Source organism: Thermobia domestica, chromosome 10 (assembly GCF_964235325.1).
Source record: "Thermobia domestica chromosome 10, izTheDome1.hap1.1, whole genome shotgun sequence".
Lineage (NCBI taxonomy): Eukaryota > Metazoa > Arthropoda > Insecta > Zygentoma > Lepismatidae > Thermobia > Thermobia domestica.
Window position 1 is genome coordinate 117,307,692 of NC_137463.1, and position 25,170 is coordinate 117,332,861.

Below are 25,170 nucleotides of genomic sequence, written 5' to 3' on the forward strand. Positions count from 1 at the left end.
ATTACAATGACGAACCATCTACTGTACACAATTTATTAATATTGTTTCACTGCCAATTCGAGTGCCTCCAAAACAAGCCTTTGTCTGGTTACTCTTCTTAGAGCCAAAAGTAGGGAAAAATTAATGAAAAAAAAAAAAAGAACATTAATATCAACAGGGTAAAAGCAGCAATATTTGAAAACATTCCACTGTTTCTCATACAACATGTGATTTACTCGACCTGTCTTTTTCGTAGGAGATTGGGAGGAAACTGGTCTTTGTTTCTAAAAGAGCTGGAAAATTTAAAAATCCAAGTAAAATCACATTTACTTGCATTCTCAGTATTACAACCTTCATACCACAGTAAAATTAGTTTATGTTAGAATATACTATTAATGTTAGAATAAATTTTGCTGCTCATAAGGCGAGCTATTTATTTATTTTTGAACTGGACTCTTAAAACGATATTTTTTCAGGAAAATAGATAAAGATTCTGGCAATTTATTTTCTGTAAAGCCCTTTAGCAACTAACTGCAATTAGTGTTCAAAGTAAACATACAAACATTATAAGAAGAAACTTTAAAAGTATGGATCTTTATTTAAAAATATAATAATTTGTTTGTTGCGTCTATCTCTGGTGCGTGTAGTCCCTATACATTATTCGGCGTAAGCTCTAAATTGCGATAAACAAAGCCACGTGAAACTAAATCTCGCTGATTTGCTGTTGTCCTACCGACGCTTGTACTCCTCCGCAAAATAGTTTATGTGATTGCATTACTATGAAGCTTCATATAAAACTGGTATATTATTATAAATGACAAAAATATAATACGGATTATCTAACATACTGCAATCGAGTGTGGCTAGTGAAACAATAGAAATAAACACTAAGCATGCGCAGTAATTATGGCGCCAACCCAACTGTGGACGGGTGTTCTGCTTTTAAAGTCTGAAAGATGACTGGCATGAATCCCGTTCCGCGAGTGTTGTGGTGAAACACCAACAAGGCAAACCTTTACTCACTAAGCAACAATTGTTTACGAGCGAAATTCAAATGCTTTTTTTTTTTTTTTTTAATCTTCCGTGTTTCTTTTCTTTCTTTTTTGCTGCTGCTGTAAGTATCTGGACAACATGAGACAGTATTGCCAAAATGCACGTGCATAATTTGCTCCTCCCCGTGGGGAGTGGGAGTGATACATCACTAGCCAATCGTATTTGTGACAAACGGAAGGATACAAATATTTTGTTTATCGGAGTTTAGAGCTTACGCTGAACAATGTATAGGTTTTGTGTAGGTAAGCACGTGAATACGAGTGTTCTCAGAATTCCTTCGTTTCTTCCCACTTTCTTTATTCTACCATTATTACCCATCTCATTACAACTGTCTCCTGTAGTCTCGGTGCATAATCGTAAAACGTTAAACTAAACAAAAATATCTCCTCTATTTTAAAATTTAAAGAAAACTATTTTAAGCTAAATTTCATAACAATTGTATATTTTGCCAGGAAGAGAAATTTGAATTTTTAAAGTACAAGAATAATACTAATGTTTCATTATGTGAAAGTAATCCATTTTAAATTAATACTACCCGACGACTAAAATAAAGATAGAATTCTTCTAAAAAATATTCTTTATTAGAAGTTCAGTAGGTTATATTTATTATGTACACTATCGGCATCAGTGGGATTATTATTAATTGTATATTTACGTTACTTTGCACATAATAGCGATCTCACTTGCGCCGATAAAAAGAAATAAGAAATTTTGCATCTTTGGTTCTCGTTCCTTTACTTCTCTGAAGTAGAGTAATGTTAAAGTCCACAATTGTATTCATGTTTAACTTTGCAGCTACTGTTATTATTTAATTGTCTGAGAGTGATGTACGTATCTATGCGACTTCTATTTAAATATACATCAACAACGATTATAGTGTTTGTTTTATTCTAACAATTATTATTTATCAGAGAGGAAGTTCATTGTTGCGATTGTTGGCTGTAATCACCCATTCTCTTATCTTCGTCTACAGTGCAAATATAACATAATATTTCAAATATAAAGGATATCAGAAAGCCTTTATTGCGGTTTAACGGAAACTTCCGCATTAAATTTGATTAAACGGGACTCTAGTGTATTGGATTATTATTGTAGCCATAACATATGGGTGCGGTAGAATTATATACTTGTCAGCAGAAAATGCTATCACAAAACATCAGTAATGAGTATATTATGTTTCCACCACTCTCAGTTGATACCTTAATATAGCAAATAATGCGAATATACATGTGCAACACAGTAAATAAACTAACCACCGTGTTTTCTTGGGATCAGAAAATAAAAAGAAATCATTAGAAAAAAGTCTCAAGCATATGAAAACTTTTCAACCATTGGGATGACGTGCCTTTATTTCAAAAACGTCATAGCCATAGAAGTCTCGTCATCTGTTGTCATGTTTTTCAAGAAGCTATCGTCTTTGCTTGTAGCATTCAGAAGATAATAGATTTCCATATGTATTTCTTTTTGTTCATTTGTTAGCAACCATCTAGAATGAATTTCGCAGCAACACGAAGCATATTCTATTTTTCGATTAAGATCGTATGACAGGACGATTTACTGATTTTTACTTTCTTAGCTATTTTGCTGATAGTCATAATTATGACAAATTTTTCGCATAATTATGACAATGTTGCGCATTTTCTGAACGTGAACGTCATCACATGATATTGATGGACATCCAGGTTTTGCTTGGCCTTCGTTCAATGTTATTCATGCTTTAACACTGAAACTATTCATAATGCTGGGTTTAGCCTATACATTCTTCCCCGTACACTCTCTGCAATATTTTCAAAATTTCTGTACTCGCTCAATTTGAAACAAAATTTGATACACACGTTGTTTCTCCAAATCATCATTCTTATAATACCACAAAATCGACAGAAGCACGGAACACAACTTCACTCAAACGCTCACAGCTTCACAATGACATAAGGCAAGATGATGCAAATAAGGTTCAAATACTCGGGGAGAATGTCATTACTTGGCGCTGACAAGTAAAAGTCAAGAACAGTTATGTTGATCATATTTTTTTAAATTAAGTTTCTTTCTGGACAGGCCTTTTTTTTTTTTTTACTAAGTTAAGCTTATTCTATTTGTACGGTTTTCGACTTAATCAATTACTCGTTCATTCTATTATGTATAATAAATTGAGGAATTAGTATGTTAGTTCCTACAAGAAATATTAATCTTAATGGTCCATTAGTTTTTTGGTTCTTTTTTGTATTAAGAAATATACGTATATATATATATAATCTATCCAATATCGAAATACCTATATGTTGGTGATAAAAATTTAAGAATTATATTATATTTTGCAGGTGGAGACGTACCAACCTGAAGTGGTATGGGTAGATGGAGATTGGGAAGCATATGACACTTATTTCCGATCTCGAGATTTTCTTGTCTGGCTATATAATGAAAGTCCAGTCAGAGACACTGTTGTTGTAAACGATCGATGGGGTATTGGTATACCTTGTACACATGGCGGTTACTGGTCTTGCCAGGATCGATATGACCCAGGTACTTTCTAACACTTATACTAGTATGCTGTACCTGCGCCATAAGTATTTTAGATACTTATTTATAAGGAAGTATTCTTCTCTGTTTAGAAGAGAATTGAAATTTTATTTTATCTTTACTTCAAGGCTAGTTAAAAATGCCTTACTTTACTAAACTGAATTTATAATATATCATCTGCATATAGATTTTACATTACTTAAATGAAATTCAACTTATAAGTATTAACATTATGTAATATAAAAATAATTTAATTTTCACGAAGTAATTAACAGTTAAATAGATTTGAAGAAGTAACCAGTAAAACCAAACCATTATAATTACATTGACTGATAGAATGTACAGAATACATATTACAAGATAAAAATAATATTGACCTTTTTATAAGCCTAGAAGCTGAAATAATTTTCAATATTTCGGACACATAGCCGAAAATCTATTTTCAGGGACTATAAACGTTCAAGACATATTATGCAGTAAGATCTTCGCATGTTTATAATATCAATATCAGTAGGTATTTTAAAATGTATGCGAAATAATGTACGTATTTTTGACCGAATTTGAGCACGTCTATAAAATACGTGATTATATTTCTATTTCCTTTGGCTGATTTTTAATTTACTTTCATTTTTATTTAACGCAAGTGTAGAAGTTTGAGCTATGAACTAAGAGAAGTCAGTCGTGCTATATTGTATTGTATTATATTTATTTCTTTTGTATGAACTTACAAGTACGAGGAATGTCCTCAAGTAAGTGTAACATGCGTCATATGTACAAAAAATTTACATGAGTAAAATAAAGTAATATTACCTTGTCATGATATTTACGTACTCCTCAATCGTATAACAAGAATTTTCTAATAGAAATAATTTTAACTTTTGTCTGAACCTTTTCATATTTTCTTCATACTTTATATCAATAGGCCCATGTTGTACAACTTAACACCACCATAACTTACACTTTTTTGATACATTGCTGACCGGTGATTACACAAATGAAAATCATTCTTATTTCGCGTATTATGATTATGTACATCCTTATTTGTTACGAATGCCGATGAGTGTTCTTTCAAATACAAAAAGAGACGATACAAATATAAACTATCCAGAGGAAGAATATTGACCTCCTTAAACAAATGTCTACAAGAAAAATTCGGCTTCTTATCACAAAGTATTCTTATGGCTTTCTTCTGAATTTGAAAACATTAAGTCTCTGTCTTGAATTTCCCCAGAACATGATACCATATTGCAAGATAGAGTTAAAACACGAATGGTACAAGGTTTTAGCTAATTTTAAATTTACCTTCTTTCTAATAATCCTTAGTGCATAACATATTCTATTTAATTTATTAATAACTGACTCTATATGAAATTCCCATGTCAGGTTATGATCTATAGTAAGACCTAAAAACGAACAGTGTGTTGTATAGTTAATTTTATTTTGATTCAGATATAGGTTAGGGTACATTGGTTTACTGCACTTGTTATGAAAATTTATAGCAATGGATTTTTCAACATTAACAAAGAGATTATTGTTCTTCATCCAAAGAGATACTTCACTTAGTATTTGCCTAACATTCTGTTCCAATAATTTTTCATTTTTTCCACTCACTAGCAGAGTGGTATCGTCAGCGGAAAGGGTGACATCTGCCGAAGATATGCTTTTTTCAAAATTATTAATATATAAAAGGAAAAGCAATGGCCCTAGAATAGATCCTTGTGGAATTCCGTGTTTTATATATAATTCATCTGATAAATAGCTTTCTACAATGTTATTATTCTTATGCGTCATTTCTACGACCTGTCTACCATTTTTTAAGTACGAACTAAACCAGTCCCTTGCTTTACCACGTATTCCACAGTTCTCCAGTTTGTTCAAAAGTAAACTGTGTTGTACTGTATCGAAAGCTTTAGACAAATCAAGAAAGATTCCTAAACAGTTTTCTTTCTTATCTACAATATTTCTTACTTTCTCAATGAAATTAAATATTGCCGTGTTTGCAGATCGACCTTTAAGGAAGCCGTGTTGTTTTGTTGAGATAACATTTTCTTTCAATAAAAAATTAATTACCCTGTTATACATAATTTTTTCCAAAACTTTTCCAACGACAGGTAGGAGAGATATTGGTCTGTAGTTATTTATGTTTTGCTTTTCACCTTTTTTAAACAAGGGCTTAACTTTCGCAATTTTTAACTTTTCTGGATACTCGCCATTTGTAAGTGATATATTTGCTAAATGACAAAGTGGCTTTGTCACCTGATTGATACATCTTTTCAATAAATTATCTGAGATTTCATCAATTCCAGCTGTATGTAGAAAATAACTGTAGCTCTAACTTGAACATAAAGATTATTTATTGGAAATAACATCTTTTTCTGCAAACAATTGAGGAATTCCAGGAAATGAAATGTGGATAAAAATATCATGAAAGTGGAAACTTGAAATGATATAATTTTTGTAAATGGTGTAATACCTTTCCACGTTCAAAAAGTAGTAAAAAACTGATGTCTATTAAATTATACAAAAATTTTAGGGATGATCCCAAAAATGGATCAAAAGATTGCTATCTTGGCCAAGAATTTTAGGAATAATCCAAACAAATACATCAAAAGATTGCAATCGTGGCCAATAATTAGTTTTTGGATCAGAGGCCACAAAATTCCTGAACGGCCTCTAAATCAAGTTTTCTTATTTTTTTACGGAATAAGCACATCATACTGAGTTAAGTGATAGTTTCGGTTTGGCTACATTATATGTGGTTCTCCAGATATAAGGAGTACAAGAGAATTTTTGATTGAAATATATTGGATCTTTTGATTCAAAAAGAATATTACTTGAAAAACTATAAGGAAAATTTGGAAAAAGGAAAAAATATAAATAAATTTAAAATTTATAATTGCCCATCATAAATGTATAAATACACCACTTTCAAGACTTGACCAATTTTTACAATTACAACATTTGCATGGGGAGAAATTTGTCCAAAATGAGTAAACTTTCTCATTTCAGTCAAGTTATAACATTTACATGAATTTCCTTTTATCGAAATTTTGTGTAATCAGGAATTAAGGATTTGGCCTTCGTTGTATATTGAATGTGTCTGTACATGTAAATACCTTTGTATTGTCAATCTCTCTGCATATATAGGCCAGTCAATAAGGGATGATTTAGGGTGGAATAAGGGGAAAAAATGGTGGAAAGCTGGAACAAATTTTCTTTCTTTTATAATAGTGTCCTTAACGATATACTAATTTTGCACCTCTCTACCACCCCGGATTTGTTCGCCATCTTGAAAAATAGCGACGAAACCTAATTTTTTGTAAATATTTCGCTTGAAAAGCATTTTAGAGCAAAACATATTATTACAAAAAATAATCTACAGTAAATTCTCTACAAAAGATGTTCTCTTCATTTTCTCTCTAATATGCATCGTTTAGGTGCTATAGGCGTGCCTAATCACGCATTTCTTTTTCACAGCATTGCTTTGTAGCAGAACCTTAACGAAAATTTTCTAATACTATTTTGTTTTAGTGATTTTTTTAATAAAATATAAATTAATATATTTTTCATTCATTGCAGGTGTGACTAAGGATAAGTAATCATGCCTATTGGATCATCTATGTTCAAGATGTCGTCAACTGAAAAATGTTTTATCTGTGAGAGACTTCTCAGAAATGTTGTTACGTGTATAGTAAAAGAAAAGAGACTGAAAACATTAGTAAACTGCAGTATCAAACTGAAAGATGATAGTCAAAGTCAAGGGTTGCCAACTTAAGGGACTGAAAAGTGTTATGCTTTATGAAAAGTGTAGAAAAGTTTACACAAAAGCAAGAAGTAGCAAAGCGTTGCAATAACGACGTACTTCATCACCTACGCCGATAATTCTTAGGTCTGAAGTACTAAGATTTACTTTTCAAGAAACCTGGCTGTTTTGTAGACAATGCACATCAGATGAATCTTTAAAGGGACAACTGGGGCAAAGAAGTTGGTATTAGGATTGCCAATGTTCATGATTTAGTTGCTGCTGAAGACAGATACCATTCCTCATGCATGAAAATGTTGAAGATTTCTTCTGGAATAAAACGTGGTCCTCCGAAAGATAATGTTGTTTCAGATGCTATGGCTCATGCTTTCAACTATCTTGAAACTAACAAGCAAGACTGTAAATTTTCCTTCAGCGAAATTTTTCAGGATTATGATGATGCACTGCCAACTGAAAAAATACTCAGAAGATATTATTAATATTATTATATCAACAAACAAAAAAAGAAAGCCTATAGTTGCCTTCGTGATAAGGACATAAAATTCTCCGGGATGCGTGGTATGATCGTCAAAGGCGTAAGTATATGGATGAAGAGAAGTTGAGAATCGTAATGACAACCGGACAAATAATTGCTGAAGATATCAGATCCCAGGTTTATGAAACTGATGAGTATTCATCAGCAGATAATTTTTTGAATGACGTTAATTCATTTATTACTGGGACATTAAAACGCCTTCTCGACACTCTTATCTTGAAAAACAAGAAAGAAAATAGCACAAAATGGGAAAGAAAAAGTATAGCAATTTCTAACGCCATAATTGCAGCAGCTAGACCAATTTTTTTATTTCCATTGCAAATAGGGCTTGCGGTTCATCTTAGTCAAAAGTATGGTAATAAGCATCTTAAGTATGGTAATAAGAATCTTCTTAATGTTCTCTCTTCGTTATGACTGTGTGCATCATATGCTGAGGCAGCTCTCTTTGGAGTTTCGGCTCTTCTGCATCAAGCATCCTTTGTTTCTTAATACAGTAATATCTTCTGAATACTTTTATTTCAGTTTAGTTCTTATTGTTTTTTTCAGATGGCAATGCATCACCATAATCTTGAAAACTCTCACTGAATGAAAATTGACACTCTTCTTTGTTAGTTTCAAGGTAGTTGAGAGTATGTGCCATAGCATCTGAAACAGCATTATCTAGCGGATGAAAACGTTTCATTTCAGGAGAAATCTTGTATAACTTTTTCATACATTAGGAATGGTATCCGACTTCAGCAGGAAGTAAATCATGAACATTGCCAATCCTAACACCAACTTATTTGCCCCAGTAGTAATTTCTTCTGTCGGCTGCTTCCATAATAGAATCTTTAACTTGAATGGTTTCGACGCGATGTATACTCTCACGCACACTCACAATTTTTACTCTGTCTCTTTAAAGATTCATCTCATGTGCCTTGTCCACAAAACCAGGCAGACTTCTTGAAAATTAAATCTTAGTACTTCTGACCTAAAGATTATCAATGTAGGTAATGAAGTACGTCGTTATAGCAACTTTGCTACTTCTTGCTTTTGTGTAAACTTTTCTACACTTTTCATAAAACATAACACTTTTCAGTCCCTTAAGTTGGCATTCCTTTCCATCTTTCACTTTGATACTGCAATCTACTAATGTTTTCAGTCTCTTTTCTTTTACTATACACGTAATACCGTTTCTGAGAAGTCTCCCACAGATAAAACATTTTTCAGCTGACGACATCTTGAACATAGATGATCCAATAGGCCTGATTACTTATCCTTAGTCACACCTGCAATGAATGAAAAATATATTAATTTATATTTTGTAAAAAAAAAATATCATCAAAACAAAATGGTATCAGAAAATTTCGTTAAGGTTTCGTTAAAAAGAAATGCGTAATTAGGTACACCTATAACATCTAAACAGTGCATCCTAGAGAGAAAATAAAGAGAACATTTTTTGTTGAGAATTTACTGTAGATTATTTTTTGTAATAATATGTTTTGCTCTAAAATGCTTTTCAAGCGAGATATTTACAAAATAATAATAATAATAATAATAATAATAATAATATTTGGTCTAGGAATTAATTCGTGCGGTTGGTACGCACACATTGAAGCTGTAGTACAAACACAAAATACATAAATACCTTAAGAAAAATATTGTCCATCGCTAGCCACCACTTTCGCCCATCTGTCAGGCAATGCACGGATTCCGTGGCGAAAGAAGTCCTCATCCTTGGAAGCGATCCAGTCAGAGACCCATGTTTCGATATCTTCTGAAGAAGTAAACCGCTGTCCAATCAAATCGTTGTTCATGCAATCGAACAAGTAGTAGTCCGAAGGAGCAACGTCTGGTGAATACGGCGGGTGGGGTAAAACTTCCCATCCGACATTTTCTAAATAGGTTTTGACCGGTTTTGCGACATGTGGGCGAGCGTTATCATGTTGAACAATAAGTTTATCATGTCTGTTCTCCCATTCTGGTCGTGTTCTGGCCAGAGCTTGCTTCAAACGCATTAATTGTCGTCGATAACGTTCTCCATTCATAGTTTCACCCGGTTGCAGCAACTCATAGTACACCACACCTTTCATATCCCACCATATGCACAGCATAACCTTTGCACAGTGAATATCTAGTTTTGGTTGTGATGGACCTGGTTCACCTGGTTTCACCCAGGCCTTTTTTCGTTTAGGGTTCTCGTAATGGATCCACTTCTCATCACCCGTAATAATTCGATGCAGAAACCCCTTTCTGCTCTGTCGTTGAAGCAGCAATTCGCAAATGGTTTTTCGTCTTTCAACGTCTCTGTCTTTCAATTCATGTGGAACCCAATGTGACATCTTTTGAATCATTCCCATGGCTTTCAAGCGTTTGGAGACTGTTGTTTGATCAACGCCTAATGCTGCTGCAAGTTGTTCCTGCGTTTGACACGAATCCTGCTCGAGCAATGCTGTCAATTCTTCGTCTTGAAATTTTTTTGACTGTCCAGCTCGCTCTTGGTCTGCCAAGCCGAAATCACCACTTCGAAACCGTGCAAACCACTTCTGACACGTTCGCTCAGCTAGAGCATGGTCACCATACACTTCCACCAAAATACGATGACTTTCAGTCGCACTTTTCTGCATGTTAAAGTAATGCAGCAGGACACCCCGCAAAAACACTTTATCAGGCACAAATTGCGCCATGTTCACTTAACTACAAACTGGTGTTGTTGACGCTTTAATCCACTGCCCTATACTACGAACGATACGCGATGACAGGGGTTTGCAACACATGTGTGGATACACGGAACTGTGGGACGCTCCGTTCGTTGCGCCATCTCTTGTCCACCCGCACGAATTAATTCCTAGACCAAATAATAATAATAATAATAATAATAATAATAATAATAATAATAATAATAATAATAATAATAATAATAATAATTTTGGCGCCATTTTCCAAAATGGCGTCCAAATCCGGAGTGGTAGAGGGGTACAAAATTAGTATATTGTTAAGGACACTTTTATAAAAGAAATAAAATTTGTTCCAGTTTTCCACCATTTTTTCCTTATTCAACCCTTAATTGACTGGCCTAATATAATTCATATTGTGATTTTGGTAAAGCATTTAACTCATTATTCTCAGCAAGATGAATTCATTTTTTTATAGTATTTTCTTACAATAATTTTACATGAATAAAAACATGTTCGATTAACTTGTCTAAATTCTAGGAGTATTGCAGCCACACAAATGGGAAAATGCTATGACATTGGACAAATCTAGCTGGGGATACAGAAGAACTGCTCGGTATGAAGATATTTTGACCATAGAAGAGTTATTGTTAGTTCTTGCACGAACTATTAGCTGTGGAGGTAAAGTGTTATACTTTGAAGTTCTCATAATTTCTCATATACGTATCTTTATATACTTCTATATTTCAATTTTCACCCTGTACGTGTTACAAAAAGTTAATAATTTGTGTTAAAATTTCATATTTTTCATATTACTGGCTAGAGCTGAGTAACCAATAGAAAAGTTCACTCAGAAGCTTTAATATATGTATGATCTGTCAGGAAAGTAAATGTACACCTGTTTTTCGAGTCTGGCATTCCTGCTCTCCATCCGTGGAGAGTATGAGAATTAAATCAATCAAATGTTTACTGAGGGGCAAAAAGAAAAATTTAATCTGAATAAGACATTGCAGAGAGACACAAGCTGTGAATACGAATAGTGCATAATGTAAATAAAGGACGACACCGAAAGAGAAAGCCAGAAACAGCTGTTAAATTTATAAAAAAGAGTAAAAATTGTTGAAGTGGGAACATAAAACACAAATACAACAAATACGCCGAAAACTAAATGTTCACCATGCTGTGATGTTGGTGTAGTGGCTAAGGTGCTGGCTTACAAATGCAAAGGTCGCCAGTTCGAATCTTCGGTGAGGACATTTTTAAAAATTTTTGTTTATAATACATGCAGCTCATGAGAGATGGTAAAAGAGATCGTATTTAGTCTTTTGTAGCAATTATTATTGGTAAGGTTTAGTACTGATAATACTTTTTGTCTTTGCGTATTGCTTTTATTCTTTACTTCATTTCAAAAGAGAAAAATATCCGAACAAATGCCACCAAAATTCCTCATATTTTGAATGTAAACGCTATTTGCAATTAGTAAAGAATAAAAATTGAACGTTCCGGTGTAGCTGCAAAAAGTAAAAAGAAAAACATGGAAGTAAACCATACTCATGGTTATTAAAAATACAATTTCTACATGCCTTACACCTCCCGACCACGTTTCTACGTTAGCAAGTAAGAGGTTTGTGTTTAGGTCAGGCTGGTCAATACGTTTTGCAAAGGGGCCCGGTTTAGCTCTGACGCACCACAGGTGCGAGAAGGGAGCAAAACACTTTTTCTCTCTCCCTCTGTGTGTCTGTTTATCTATCTGTATATATATAACGCTATTTGTGAATGCCGTAACCACCCTAATTTTCAGCGGATTGAGATGAAACTTGGCACAAACATTAATTGTTGAAATATCTTCAGTTCGTTAACCAGAATAATCACACGAAAATGTTCAAAATGGCGGCCCTTTAAACTCTTAAAAACTTCGAAGGGAACCAAATTTCCCCCATAAATGGGTATTCAGAAAGTTTGAATAACTTTTCCTCTTTCACTGAAATATTTGTGTGCAGAGACTTATTGAAATATTGGACCCGATTAATCGCATAAAGAATGTTCACGCCCTTTCGCTACGGTCAGGCTTTTTTTTTTTTGCAGGAGGGGGTTATTTTCGTATCGGAACAAGATGATTGCTAGTGATGATAGGAAATTACACATTGAAAGTGAAGTAACTTGTGAAACGTGTTATTTGAAAGAATAATATAATAAATGTGCTTTCCTCTAACACAGAGAGAGCGTGAATGGCGAGGAGTGTTATTTGGTTTGATTTTTAGTAACACATTGCATTGCAAATAAAGGTAGGCAACATTAGTAGTAAGTAAAATAATAATAATAATAACAATAATAATAATAATAATAATAATAATAATAATAATAATAATAATAATAATAATAATAATAATAATAATAATAATAATAATAATAATAATAGGTGTTGTTTGTGGCAAGGCAATATCTTCCTCAATTCTTCTTCAAACGTAATGATTGTAACGCCATATCTCCCTTACAAACAAAATATTAGCAATTTATATCGAGAGAACGGGAAACTGTTGAGTGATGGGAGCAACTTTGGACAGTATGCACTCATAGTACTCAGAAAAATAAGCGACTTCAACGAAAAATGAACGAAGAGTCATTGCCGTGGGTAGTCATGGAGCCAAGCAGAGCCCTCTTTAGGCAAAATGACGATAACTTATATCGAGAGAACAGGAGGTGATAGTGAGATGGGACCAACGTTGGACACCGTGGACCCATAAGGCGCATCGAAAAAATTAGGGGGGCGGGCGCCAGCCAGCCTTACTTATTTCCACATAATAATATAAAATTATATTGTCGAAATACACACACGAGTTAGCTAGTAATATTTCATATTATTATTATTATTATTATTATTATTATTATTATTATTATTATTATTATTATTATTATTATTATTATTATTATCGACAGCGTCTTTTCATTACGTGTGCATGTTTGACATGAAGCCAAAGAGAAGATCCATCATTCGTAGAAAGAATAAGAATAGCCAGTTACTTTAATTGTGAACGACGGCGAAAAATACGAAAAGAGACAACCTTAGCGAAAAGAAACAATACTTTCTCTCAAATGGATAAAAAAATCAAGCCGAGATAGATTCGAACTTGCATGGACGGCGTGAACAGCCAGTTCATTGTCCACCTTTTTTTTTTTTTTTTTTAACTGACTCACCGAATGTGTTTTAGTAACTTACTTATTGCTAATTTTACTTGCTTCACTCGTTTAACTTGCTTTTTCTAATAACTTATAACGACAGGGACACGAACACAGAAACATCGAGGACAGTTAAAAATCATAAATGCTCTCCCACCGGGAATCGAACCCGGTACACCATGCACCAAAGGCGCACGTGCTAGCCACTAGACCAGCGGGCAGTGTTGTTAGGGATTACGACCACTGTATTGCCAGCTATCACTTCTGTGGGTTGTATACTATGATCACATGTTTCTTCTTTGCTGGAAGAGTTAAACCTACATTCTATGTAATACATGAGGTATTTAGACCTACATGCTCTTCATATAATGTAATAAAAGTGTCATGCTGGGAATAAGAAAAAGAACATTCCTTGGACAAAACGGAAACTATTGGCATCAGAAATATTTATCTACGAGGCATGCGCAGTAGTATATTTCAGAATAGTTACTGTTTAGTTCAGTAAACGAAGAAAGGGGTATAAAAAAGCAAATATGTCGAGTCAACGAGATCGACCAGAGTTGACAGAGGCGGAGTAGTAATACAACAACTTCGTTAAATTGATAATTGGTTCTTTATTCTGTAGTAGATCGTATCACAACTTTACGGGAGAGCAGAGAAAGACTTACTAACGCTGTCCTATAGTATGCATTAGTAACACGATCATACAGACACAAATGGATGTAACTGTGAGTACTACAACTTGGATTTAACGAAAGCCGTTTAGATATTCAGTGGTTTGCAGGTTGTATAAGACACAAAAAGTTAAGACACAATACAATTCTTCATACCTCAGCTTCCAGTAACTAGATACATGCAATTTCAGGATAGATACTGAAACTGCTGTCGGATTTTAATACATGACGTATTGCAGGATACAAAATGCTTTGCATTACTTGTTTGTTTGTAGACAGCTACTAGCTTAGTGTTCTGAAAGGTTGTGTATAAACTAGGGATAGTCAATTCCGGAATTATTACTTTCCGGACTCCCGAAAGTAAAACCGGAAAAATTCCGGAATTCGGAAAATTCCGATTTTGGAATGGTTCCGGAATTTAGAAATTTCTGATTTCTTTAATATTCCGGGATTCGGAAACATCCGATTTTTTTCGAAATCCGGAGTCTTTCTCAATTCCGGAATTTTCTAAATTCCGGATTGTTTCCGAGTTCCGAAATTATTCTGAATTCCGATGTTTAACTGAATTTCATAATTTTCCGAAATCCGGAAAGTGAAAGTTCCGCTTCCGAAAAATGAAATTATTTTGGTTAATATGAATCGTGGCGGAAATAAGTCTTTGACCAGGTAATGGCGACTTCTTTGAAAGAAATGGGGTGTATGAGAATTCAATCTGTCATATTTATAGTTTCGTGTGGAGAAAAAACAAACTTGTGAACCAGCGGTTTAAGAACAACTCAAGTTATTAATGTAAACTTTTCCGACTTCATAAAAAAAAAATACGAAAGAAATTTTGAATCGAAGAAATATAACATACAAGTTTGCAAGCGGAGACAAAGAAACCTTACGTAATCAAACTAAAAACGAATCTTTTACCGCATAGCGATCGCGGTTGAATGGTCAAGGTGCTTGTGCGAATGCACATTGTAATGTTTTTTTTTTTACTTTAGGATTTTGATGGCGATTGATCAGCGATAACATATGTTTTATTATATTCAGATATTTGAATACTCGGATGCAATATTTGAACTACCAAATCTTCAGGAATAATAATAATAATAATAATAATAATAATAATAATAATAATAATAATAATAATAATAATAATAATAATAATTATTATTATTATTATTATTATTATTATTATTATTATTATTATTATTATTATTATATCAACACCGTTTATAATCTTTAGAATTGTATCTGAATAGTAAAAGCTAATTGACTGTCGATCTCGGTCGTCGAGAAGTCTTCAGGAGGGAAGGACATCGGTCACGTTCTGGGTTTGAGTTCCGAAGGGGCAAGTTTTCGGGCTCGAGCCAAAAATTGTTAAGAGTTATAGGCTTCAGCCAAACATGTTCAAAACAGCTCTGACCGGGTTTAGGCTTCTCAACGGCTCGAGCGGCTCGGCTTACAGCTCATTCACTATCGAACCGAACCAAGAAGTGAGCCGAGCCAACAGCTCACCCAACCGAGCCGATTTCAGCCATCGGCTTAGTTGAGCTGAATCGAAACGTGCCGATGGACTAATTTCAACTTAGCTGGCTTGAACCGGTTCACATGAGCCGAGTAGGGTACCCATCCCAACCGAGAAAGCTCGAGCCACCGGCTCAATTGAGCTGAGTCGATGGCTCGTTCCAACTGAGCCGGATCGGGTCATCGGCTCATCCCAACCGAGCCGACTCGAGATGTTCGCTCAGTTGATACGAGCAGAGCCGGTTGATATCGCTACCCGAGTTGGTCTTCTGCTTGGGCTCAAAAATTCGACAGTGCAGGTCTCAGCCTTGATTTTAAGAACAACAGTATACTTATATTGGTGATTACGACATTTGAGGCTGTCTCGTAATAATAAAAAGAAACCCTTGTCTTCTCGTTATCTAGACGAGACAAGATACACAAAAATTGCCCCACGAGATGCACTAAAATTACGAGACGAGACGCACCCTTATCGTGAGCAGCACTAAAAAGTATTCCATATTAGTGCTTACATTTCTCATGGCTTTCGCTTTCCAGTCTAATCAGGCCATTATTTAAAAAAGTTAAAACGAGCTGAACGAGCGAGCGAGCCATTATCAAACTCGACTCAACTCGAAACTCGCCCTGGAAAACAGCTCGACCTTGATCGCTACGCGGTAAACGATTCGTCTTTAGTCTGGCTACTTTAGGTTTCTTTGTCTCCGCTTGCAAACTTGTATGTTATATTTCTTCGATTCAAAATGTCTTTCGTATTTCTTTTATGATGTCCGAAAAGTTTACATTAATAATTTGAGTTTTCCTTAAACCGTTGGTTCACAAGTTTGTATTTTCTCCACACGAAACTACAAATATGACAGATTGAATTCTCATACTCTCTATTTCTTTCAAAGCAGTCGCCATTACCTGGTCAAAGACTTATTTCCACCATGATTCATATTAACCAAAATAAATTCATTTTTTGGAAGCGGAACTTTCACTTTCCGGATTTCGGAAAATTATGGAATTCAGTTAAACTCCATAATTCAGAAGCATTCCGGAACTTGGGAAAAATCCGGAATTTAGATAATTCCGAAATTTAGAAAAATTCCGGATTTAAAAAAAAACCGGATTGTTCCGAATTCCGGAATGTAAACGAAATCAGAAATTTCTAAATTCGGGATTTTTCCGAATTCCGGAATTATTCCAAAATCGGAATTTTCCGAATTCCGGAATTATTCCAAAATCGGAATTTTCCGAATTCCGGAATTTGTCCGGTTTTACTTTCGGGAGTCCGGAAAGTCATATTCCGGAATTGGCTATCTCTAGTTTATACACAACCTTTCAGAACACTAAGCTAGTAGCTGTCTACAAACAAACAAGTAATGCAAAGCATTTTGTATCCTGCAATACGTCATGTATTAAAATCCGACAGCAGTTTCAGTATCTATCCTGAAATTGCATGTATCTAGTTACTGGAAGCTGAGGTATGAAGAATTGTATTGTGTCTTAACTTTTTGTGTCTTATACAACCCTGCAAACCACTGAATATCTAAACGGCTTTCGTTAAATCCAAGTTGTAGTACTCACAGTTACATCCATTTGTGTCTGTATGATCGTGTTACTAATGCATACTATAGGACAGCGTTAGTAAGTCTTTCTCTGCTCTCCCGTAAAGTTGTGATACGATCTACTACAGAATAAAGAACCAATTATCAATTTAACGAAGTTGTTGTATTACTACTCCGCCTCTGTCAACTCTGGTCAATCTCGTTGACTCGACATATTTGCTTTTTTATACCCCTTTCTTCGTTTACTGAACTAAACAGTAACTATTCTGAAATATACTACTGCGCATGCCTCGTAGATAAATATTTCTGATGCCAATAGTTTCCGTTTTGTCCAAGGAATGTTCTTTTTCTTATTCCCAGCATGACACTTTTATTACATTATATGAAGAGCATGTAGGTCTAAATACCTCATGTATTACATAGAATGTAGGTTTAACTCTTCCAGCAAAGAAGAAACATGTGATCATAGTATACAACCCACAGAAGTGATAGCTGGCAATACAGTGGTCGTAATCCCTAACAACACTGCCCGCTGGTCTAGTGGCTAGCACGTGCGCCTTTGGTGCATGGTGTACCGGGTTCGATTCCCGGTGGGAGAGCATTTATGATTTTTAACTGTCCTCGATGTTTCTGTGTTCGTGTCCCTGTCGTTATAAGTTATTAGAAAAAGCAAGTTAAACGAGTGAAGCAAGTAAAATTAGCAATAAGTAAGTTACTAAAACACATTCGGTGAGTCAGTTAAAAAAAAAAAAAAAAAAGTGGACAATGAACTGGCTGTTCGCGCCGTCCATGCAACTTCGAATCTATCTCGGCTTGATTTTTTTATCCATTTGAGAGAAAGTATTGTTTCTTTTCGCTAAGGTTGTCTCTTTTCGTATTTTTCGCCGTCGTTCACAATTAAAGTAACTGGCTATTCTTATTCTTTCTACGAATGATGGATCTTCTCTTTGGCTTCATGTCAAACATGCACACGTAATGAAAAGACGCTGTCGATAATAATAATAATAATAATAATAATAATAATAATAATAATAATAATAATAATAATAATAATAACAATAATAATAATAATAATTATTATTATTATTATATGAAATATTACTAGCTAACTCGTGTGTGTATTTCGACAATATAATTTTATATTATTATGTGGAAATAAGTAAGGCTGGCTGGCGCCCGCCCCCCTAATTTTTTCAATGCGCCTTATGGGTCCACGGTGTCCAACGTTGGTCCCATCTCACTATCACCTCCTGTTCTCTCGATATAAGTTATTGTCATTTTGCCTAAAGAGGGCTCTGCTTGGCTCCATGACTACCCACGGCAATGACTCTTCGTTCATTTTTCGTTGAAGTCGCTTATTTTTCTGAGTACTATGAGTGCATACTGTCCAAAGTTGCTCCCATCACTCAACAGTTTCCCGTTCTCTCGATATAAATTGCTAATATTTTGTTTGTAAGGGAGATATGGCGTTACAATCATTACGTTTGAAGAAGAATTGAGAAAGATATTGCCTTGCCGCAAACAACACCTATTATTATTATTATTATTATTATTATTATTATTATTATTATTATTATTATTATTATTATTATTATTATTATTATTTTACTTACTACTAATGTTGCCTACCTTTATTTGCAATGCAATGTGTTACTAAAAATCAAACCAAATAACACTCCTCGCCATTCACGCTCTCTCTGTGTTAGAGGAAAGCACATTTATTATATTATTCTTTCAAATAACACGTTTCACAAGTTACTTCACTTTCAATGTGTAATTTCCTATCATCACTAGCAATCATCTTGTTCCGATACGAAAATAACCCCCTTCTGCAAAAAAAAAAAAAAAAAAAAAAAAAAAAAAAAAAAAGCCTGACCGTAGCGAAAGGGCGTGAACATTCTTTATGCGATTAATCGGGTCCAATATTTCAATAAGTCTCTGCACACAAATATTTCAGTAAAAGAGGAAATGTTATTCAAACTTTCTGAATACCCATTTATGGGGGAAATTTGGTTCCCTTCGAAGTTTTTAAGAGTTTAAAGGGCCGCCATTTTGAACATTTTCGTGTGATTATTCTGGTTAACGAACTGAAGATATTTCAACAATTAATGTTTGTGCCAAGTTTCATCTCAATCCGCTGAAAATTAGGGTGGTTACGGCATTCACAAATAGCGTTATATATATACAGATAGATAAACAGACACACAGAGGGAGAGAGAAAAAGTGTTTTGCTCCCTTCTCGCACCTGTGGTGCGTCAGAGCTAAACCGGGCCCCTTTGCAAAACGTATTGACCAGCCTGACCTAAACACAAACCTCTTACTTGCTAACGTAGAAACGTGGTCGGGAGGTGTAAGGCATGTAGAAATTGTATTTTTAATAACCATGAGTATGGTTTACTTCCATGTTTTTCTTTTTACTTTTTGCAGCTACATCGAAACGTTCAATTTTTATTCTTTACTAATTGCAAATAGCGTTTACATTCAAAATATGAGGAATTTTGGTGGCATTTGTTCGGATATTTTTCTCTTTTGAAATGAAGAAAAGAATAAAAGCGATACGCAAAGACAAAAAGTATTATCAGTACTAAACCTTACCAATAATAATTGCTACAAAAGACTAAATACGATCTCTTTTACCATCTCTCATGAGCTGCATGTATTATAAACAAAAATTTTTAAAAATGTCCTCACCGAAGATTCGAACTGGCGACCTTTGCATTTGTAAGCCAGCACCTTAGCCACTACACCAACATCATAGCATGGTGAACGTTTAGTTTTCGGCGTATTTGTTGTATTTGTGTTTTATGTTCCCACTTCAACAATTTTTACTCTTTTTTATAAATTTAACAGCTGTTTCTGGCTTTCTCTTTCGGTGTCGTCCTTTATTTACATTATGCACTATTCGTATTCACAGCTTGTGTCCCTCTCCAATGTCTTATTCAGATTAAACTTTTCTTTTTGCCCCTCAGTAAACATTTGATTGATTTAATTCTTATACTCTCCACGGATGGAGAGCAGGAATGCCAGACTCGAAAAACAGGTGTACATTTACTTTCCTGACAGATCATACATAAATGCATGATTATGTTCTATTTATACACATCTAGGAGACTGTTTTCAATTTAATTGTTCTTGACCAATTCCTTCGTCCTTATGGACATGAAAGTAACACTATAGTTAGATAAATTCGAACAGAATAAATAAAATGGAACACACTTGTCCATTAATTGCTGGTAAATAGTGTCCTTGTTCCTACCATCATCAATTGTCTGATTGCCTTACCAGTTGTTCAGGTTGTATGAAAATACAAAATATTTCTAAATACTGTAAATAAAAAAAAAGACCTTGTATGACGTTTTGTGGCTCAGTTCTTGTAAATTTTAAAAATAAATCTTTCCATTTCTGCCTTAATAATTATCGTCCAAGTTTAATTTTATGTATTTAAATAATTTCGTATTTTCAATGATAATTTTCGTTATTTTTTAAATAAAGGAATGTTCATATGCTAGCATTTCTGAGCTCTCTCGTGGGTATGTAATTAACGTACTAGCCTTCGACGCGGAAGACCTTGTTTCGACTCCCGATAGAAGCTCATGTGGTTTGTATTCCATTTTAAGCTCTAGGTACATATTTCATACAGTCTCGCAGCTTAAAGGATGCTAAACTCCAAATCGTCAGCAACAATAACATAAGCAAGTATTTATCATTTTCAAAATAGTAGCCTATATTATTTCTTTCTTTCCATAAATAAAATACTGTTGCTAATCGTAAGTTAAAATATGTTATTAAAACAGAGGAATTAAACTTAAGCATAAATAGATGAGATATCAGTGTTCTTGTCGATAAAATATAATGTAATATAACCAATATTTATTAATTTAGTTTGTCATCCTATAGTAATACGCCTTACAGTTCCATGGTGACTAAATCTTAACTAGAATAGAACCAGAATAGAAAGCTAAGGTGAATATATTAACCATTTGGCTACGATCGAAATATCAAGTCTTACTAGAAAAACAATTAAAAACTCAAAAAGAAGGAAAGATTTTTGCCTCACGCGTATTGCATTAGCATTGGTCAACTTTGTACTTTCAAATTTATAGTGAGATCACATTCAGCTTTAAGAATTATATATAAACCTGAAAATTATTAGAAAATATATTATAAATTAAGTTCAAAGAACAAATAATCAATTTTATGATATAATTATAAATATTTAACTGCAAAAAACAGTAGCTATATTTAACAACCGTTCACTTTCAGGAAATTTGTTAATCAATGTGGGTCCAACGAAAGAAGGAGTAATAATTCCAATCTTTGAGGAGCGCTTACGACAATTGGGTTCATGGTTGGAACTGAATGGAGAAGCTATTTACGAAAGTCAGCCTTGGTATTACCAGAATGATACAATAGCGTCAGGAGTGTGGTTAGTATACTGTCAAATATCAATACAAATAGTCTCCCTAATAACTCCTACATGCAACTTTTGTGCAAGTCAAATAACCCTCGTTTCGTAAAATGAATACGACGTAGAAGTTGCCTCATAACTCGGTTGATAAAATATAATGTATGATCGAAGCAAACGAAGGAATTCTATATTTTCCAAAAACACCTCATTAATTACATTTAAATATTATCAATTTTGCATTGTTACATATAAAATATGTTTACATTGTTTTTAATGTAAACTTTCAATATAAACCACTCAATACCAGAAAAGAAACGAACAAACTTAAGAAGAAAAGCCAGACATGCTTTGTACAACTGCAAATTTAGAACAATAGAGAAAGGGGAAATTACATGGAAGCGATTGGACGATTTCGATTGAATTACGTTTTCTAACTTAAGGATCAGTATACATCTTCTAAATATTTGTCATAACTTATTTCTCCCATGCGAAGAATGGGCGTTCAATATAAAATTAAGATAAGGATTCCATCTCGGAAAACCAATCGTTTTAGGTTTAAATGCTTTTAGTAAAGTTGGGTTTCAAATATTCAAGAATTTCGTTCCATTTCTTATTGAAATAAATTTTGTTCTTTTGAAATATATATATCTATATTTTTTTAATTGGAAAGTATCATATTAAGTATATACTTGTAGTAATATGACATACATTTTGTAGTAATAGAACATCTAAACAACGCACATTGATTACTGAATTCATCAGGCATGAAGTAACTTGAATATACAGGGTCTTCCAAAAGTCCTGCAAAAAAGTAAAAAGCTGTAACTTTGTGACCATTTATTGTATTTGTACAAAACTTTTAGGGGACTTGTAAGAAAGTCTGAAATTTTGTTTCCAAGCCTTTTTTCAACGCCAAACCTCTAGCTGAGCACCATTTACCTCCAAATATTGCTGAAGTCTTTTCGGGAATCCAAGAATGGCATTTCACAAAACTCATTTCTTATGTCACAGTCTTCTTCCGTCAATTCCTGTACAAGTTTCAACTTGTAAGGCTTTGCTTTTATTTTCTTACGAACGATATTGTGTAGCGTTGTCATTGGCACTCGCAGCTGCAAGGATCTGCGTTTCAACGATTTCTTTGGATTTCGCAACACGCTTTCCTGCACGGACTGAATCTCATCAACACTGGTTGTTGGCCTTTCGCTACGAGGCAAGTCTAAGACACTTCCGGCAGCTAGGAACTTATCGTACCATCTCTTGATACTTGAACCTCCAGGTGGTTGTTTCTGATATTTTTGTCGGAATTTTCTTCTCACTAAAACACTAGATTTTAACTCACAAAACCACACGACACACTGTGCTTTCTCTTGAGTAGACACCATCTTTGTCACGTGATTTGCGGTTATGAGTCAACATTTACATCCGCTCATTGTTGCCAACAAAAAGTTTAACATTTCCACTAAATATTACAAACAGAATACAAAATTGTAAGTAGTACTTTCAAAGTTACAGCTTTTTACCTTTTTGCAGGACTTTTGGAAGACTCTGTATGTGAATACAGTGATTTTTTAATGTATGAAAAAGAATTGCAACACCCTAATATGGTTTACTTCCGCATGCGACTAACTTCAACAAATTTTGAGCAATGTGTCATAAGAGTAGAATTACAAATTCAATATTTCATCTTTTATCGGATAAGAGTATCAAGAAAACCTAAAGATAAAGATATTGAACAATAAGTTTTTTTTCTAAAAATTAAATTGGATTGAATTGACCACTATCACAGCGGTTCCCAACAGCCACGAAGCCCTTCTTGAAGCTTAAGTTTTTTTTTATGGAGTCCCAAAAGTGTTTAGTTTTATCTGTCTGTTTTGATATTTTTTTTAAAAAAATCTATTATTCCTATTATGAATAAAATAGGAATGAATTTTTTTTATTATGAATAATACTAAAAAGGACCTGAAAATAGGTTTGCCAACTTACTGATATTTTTTTTGTTTGGCTCATCTATATATTTCAATATTTAAAATACAATTAATTATTCTTCATCTGTTTTGAGGATTATGAGCGAATGCCGATAATTTTATTTTTCAGATTTGGCAACCCTACCTGGAGACAATATTATTTATTTCTGAAACCTACAAAATGGTATAACTGTAACAATATGTTTATTAAGGTATTTGTTCAGCGCTTGAAATGTGTAATATCCTGATGTAGTGCTATTTAAAAATATATAACTTTATGTTAGAATGGCAACACTGTTAATCGGTGGTATTGCGGAGTCTGTCAAACAATATTTCCCTGTCGATATTTGCATGTTATAATATTTCGCATAGTTTTATATACTAGTTTAAAAGTAACGTTTGCAATTCAAGATAAATTGTCCATCCTGTTTATATAAGAAACCCCAAATGTCACGTTCAATGTTTGTTCATGACGTTGGAGCGGTAAGTTTAGTTACAATTATTTCATGTCCTTTTAAGGTTTCCCAATAAGATAAGGCTTTCAGCCTTAGAAGACGATATAAATAAACCAATTTCAGAATAGGAAAACCAAAATGTGTCAGAAACATGCAATGCAAAAGTATGTTATACTAGGGTAAAGTGCATGTGAGCAAATTCTCTTATGTGAAGCACTTCAACTATTTTTTTCTCACCTTTTATAGTGCACGAACAATTTCGTTTTTGTCTATAAAACTTGCATATATTGTCCTAAAAGTTTACTTTTGTACTTCTTTCCCCTCAACACTTAGTATGATGTTATGTGTATTTTGGGCAGGAGACTGGGAAAAGTAGTAGTTAATACTATTACAGACTGAGGATTACACGATTCTCTCCATACCATACAATCAATTAGAGAAGCTCATCAGGCTTTCGAATTTTTGACGTGCGAGTTGCTTGCTTACAGATCTGTAACAAAAATAAGCTCAATATTTTATAGAACCATTTTTTCTGTGACTGCTATGTATCAATATCAGTACTGTAAGGTTCGTCAAGATTTCTGAATTGTTTTGTTTGTCGTTAGTATCAACACCATAATGTCCTGTGCTTCATATCTTGGAGTATCAATTGGAAAAAAGTCGGTGAGTGTACTTACTAGAGTAGGGCCTACTCACATTTCTTGGCATCAATGTAAATTTTAATATGTTTAGTACAGGGGAGAAACAAAAATGTTAAGATTAATATAATAATAAAGAAAAAATATGATTTTTATGTCTGTCATCAGCACACTGAATAAAATATTAGACAGAGTGCTACGTGACCGCGACAAGCGATATTTCTGTGTATTAACGGGATGTTATTACAGTTGACAGACAGTAAGCTTTCAGTTAATAACGCCACCAGGTTC

The 25,170-nt window shown here is 33.9% G+C and overlaps 1 protein-coding gene across 1 annotated transcript in view; it reads left to right on the forward strand.

The window, feature by feature from the left end:
* Window positions 1-25,170, forward strand: part of LOC145662675 (alpha-L-fucosidase-like) — a 56,846-nt gene that overhangs the window by 24,624 nt on the left and 7,052 nt on the right. The window contains exons 5-7 of the mRNA XM_081728491.1: window positions 3,351-3,552; window positions 11,042-11,182; window positions 21,678-21,840. Of these exons, the coding sequence (XP_081584617.1) occupies window positions 3,351-3,552; window positions 11,042-11,182; window positions 21,678-21,840 (506 nt within the window). The remainder of the gene's footprint in view (window positions 1-3,350; window positions 3,553-11,041; window positions 11,183-21,677; window positions 21,841-25,170) is intronic.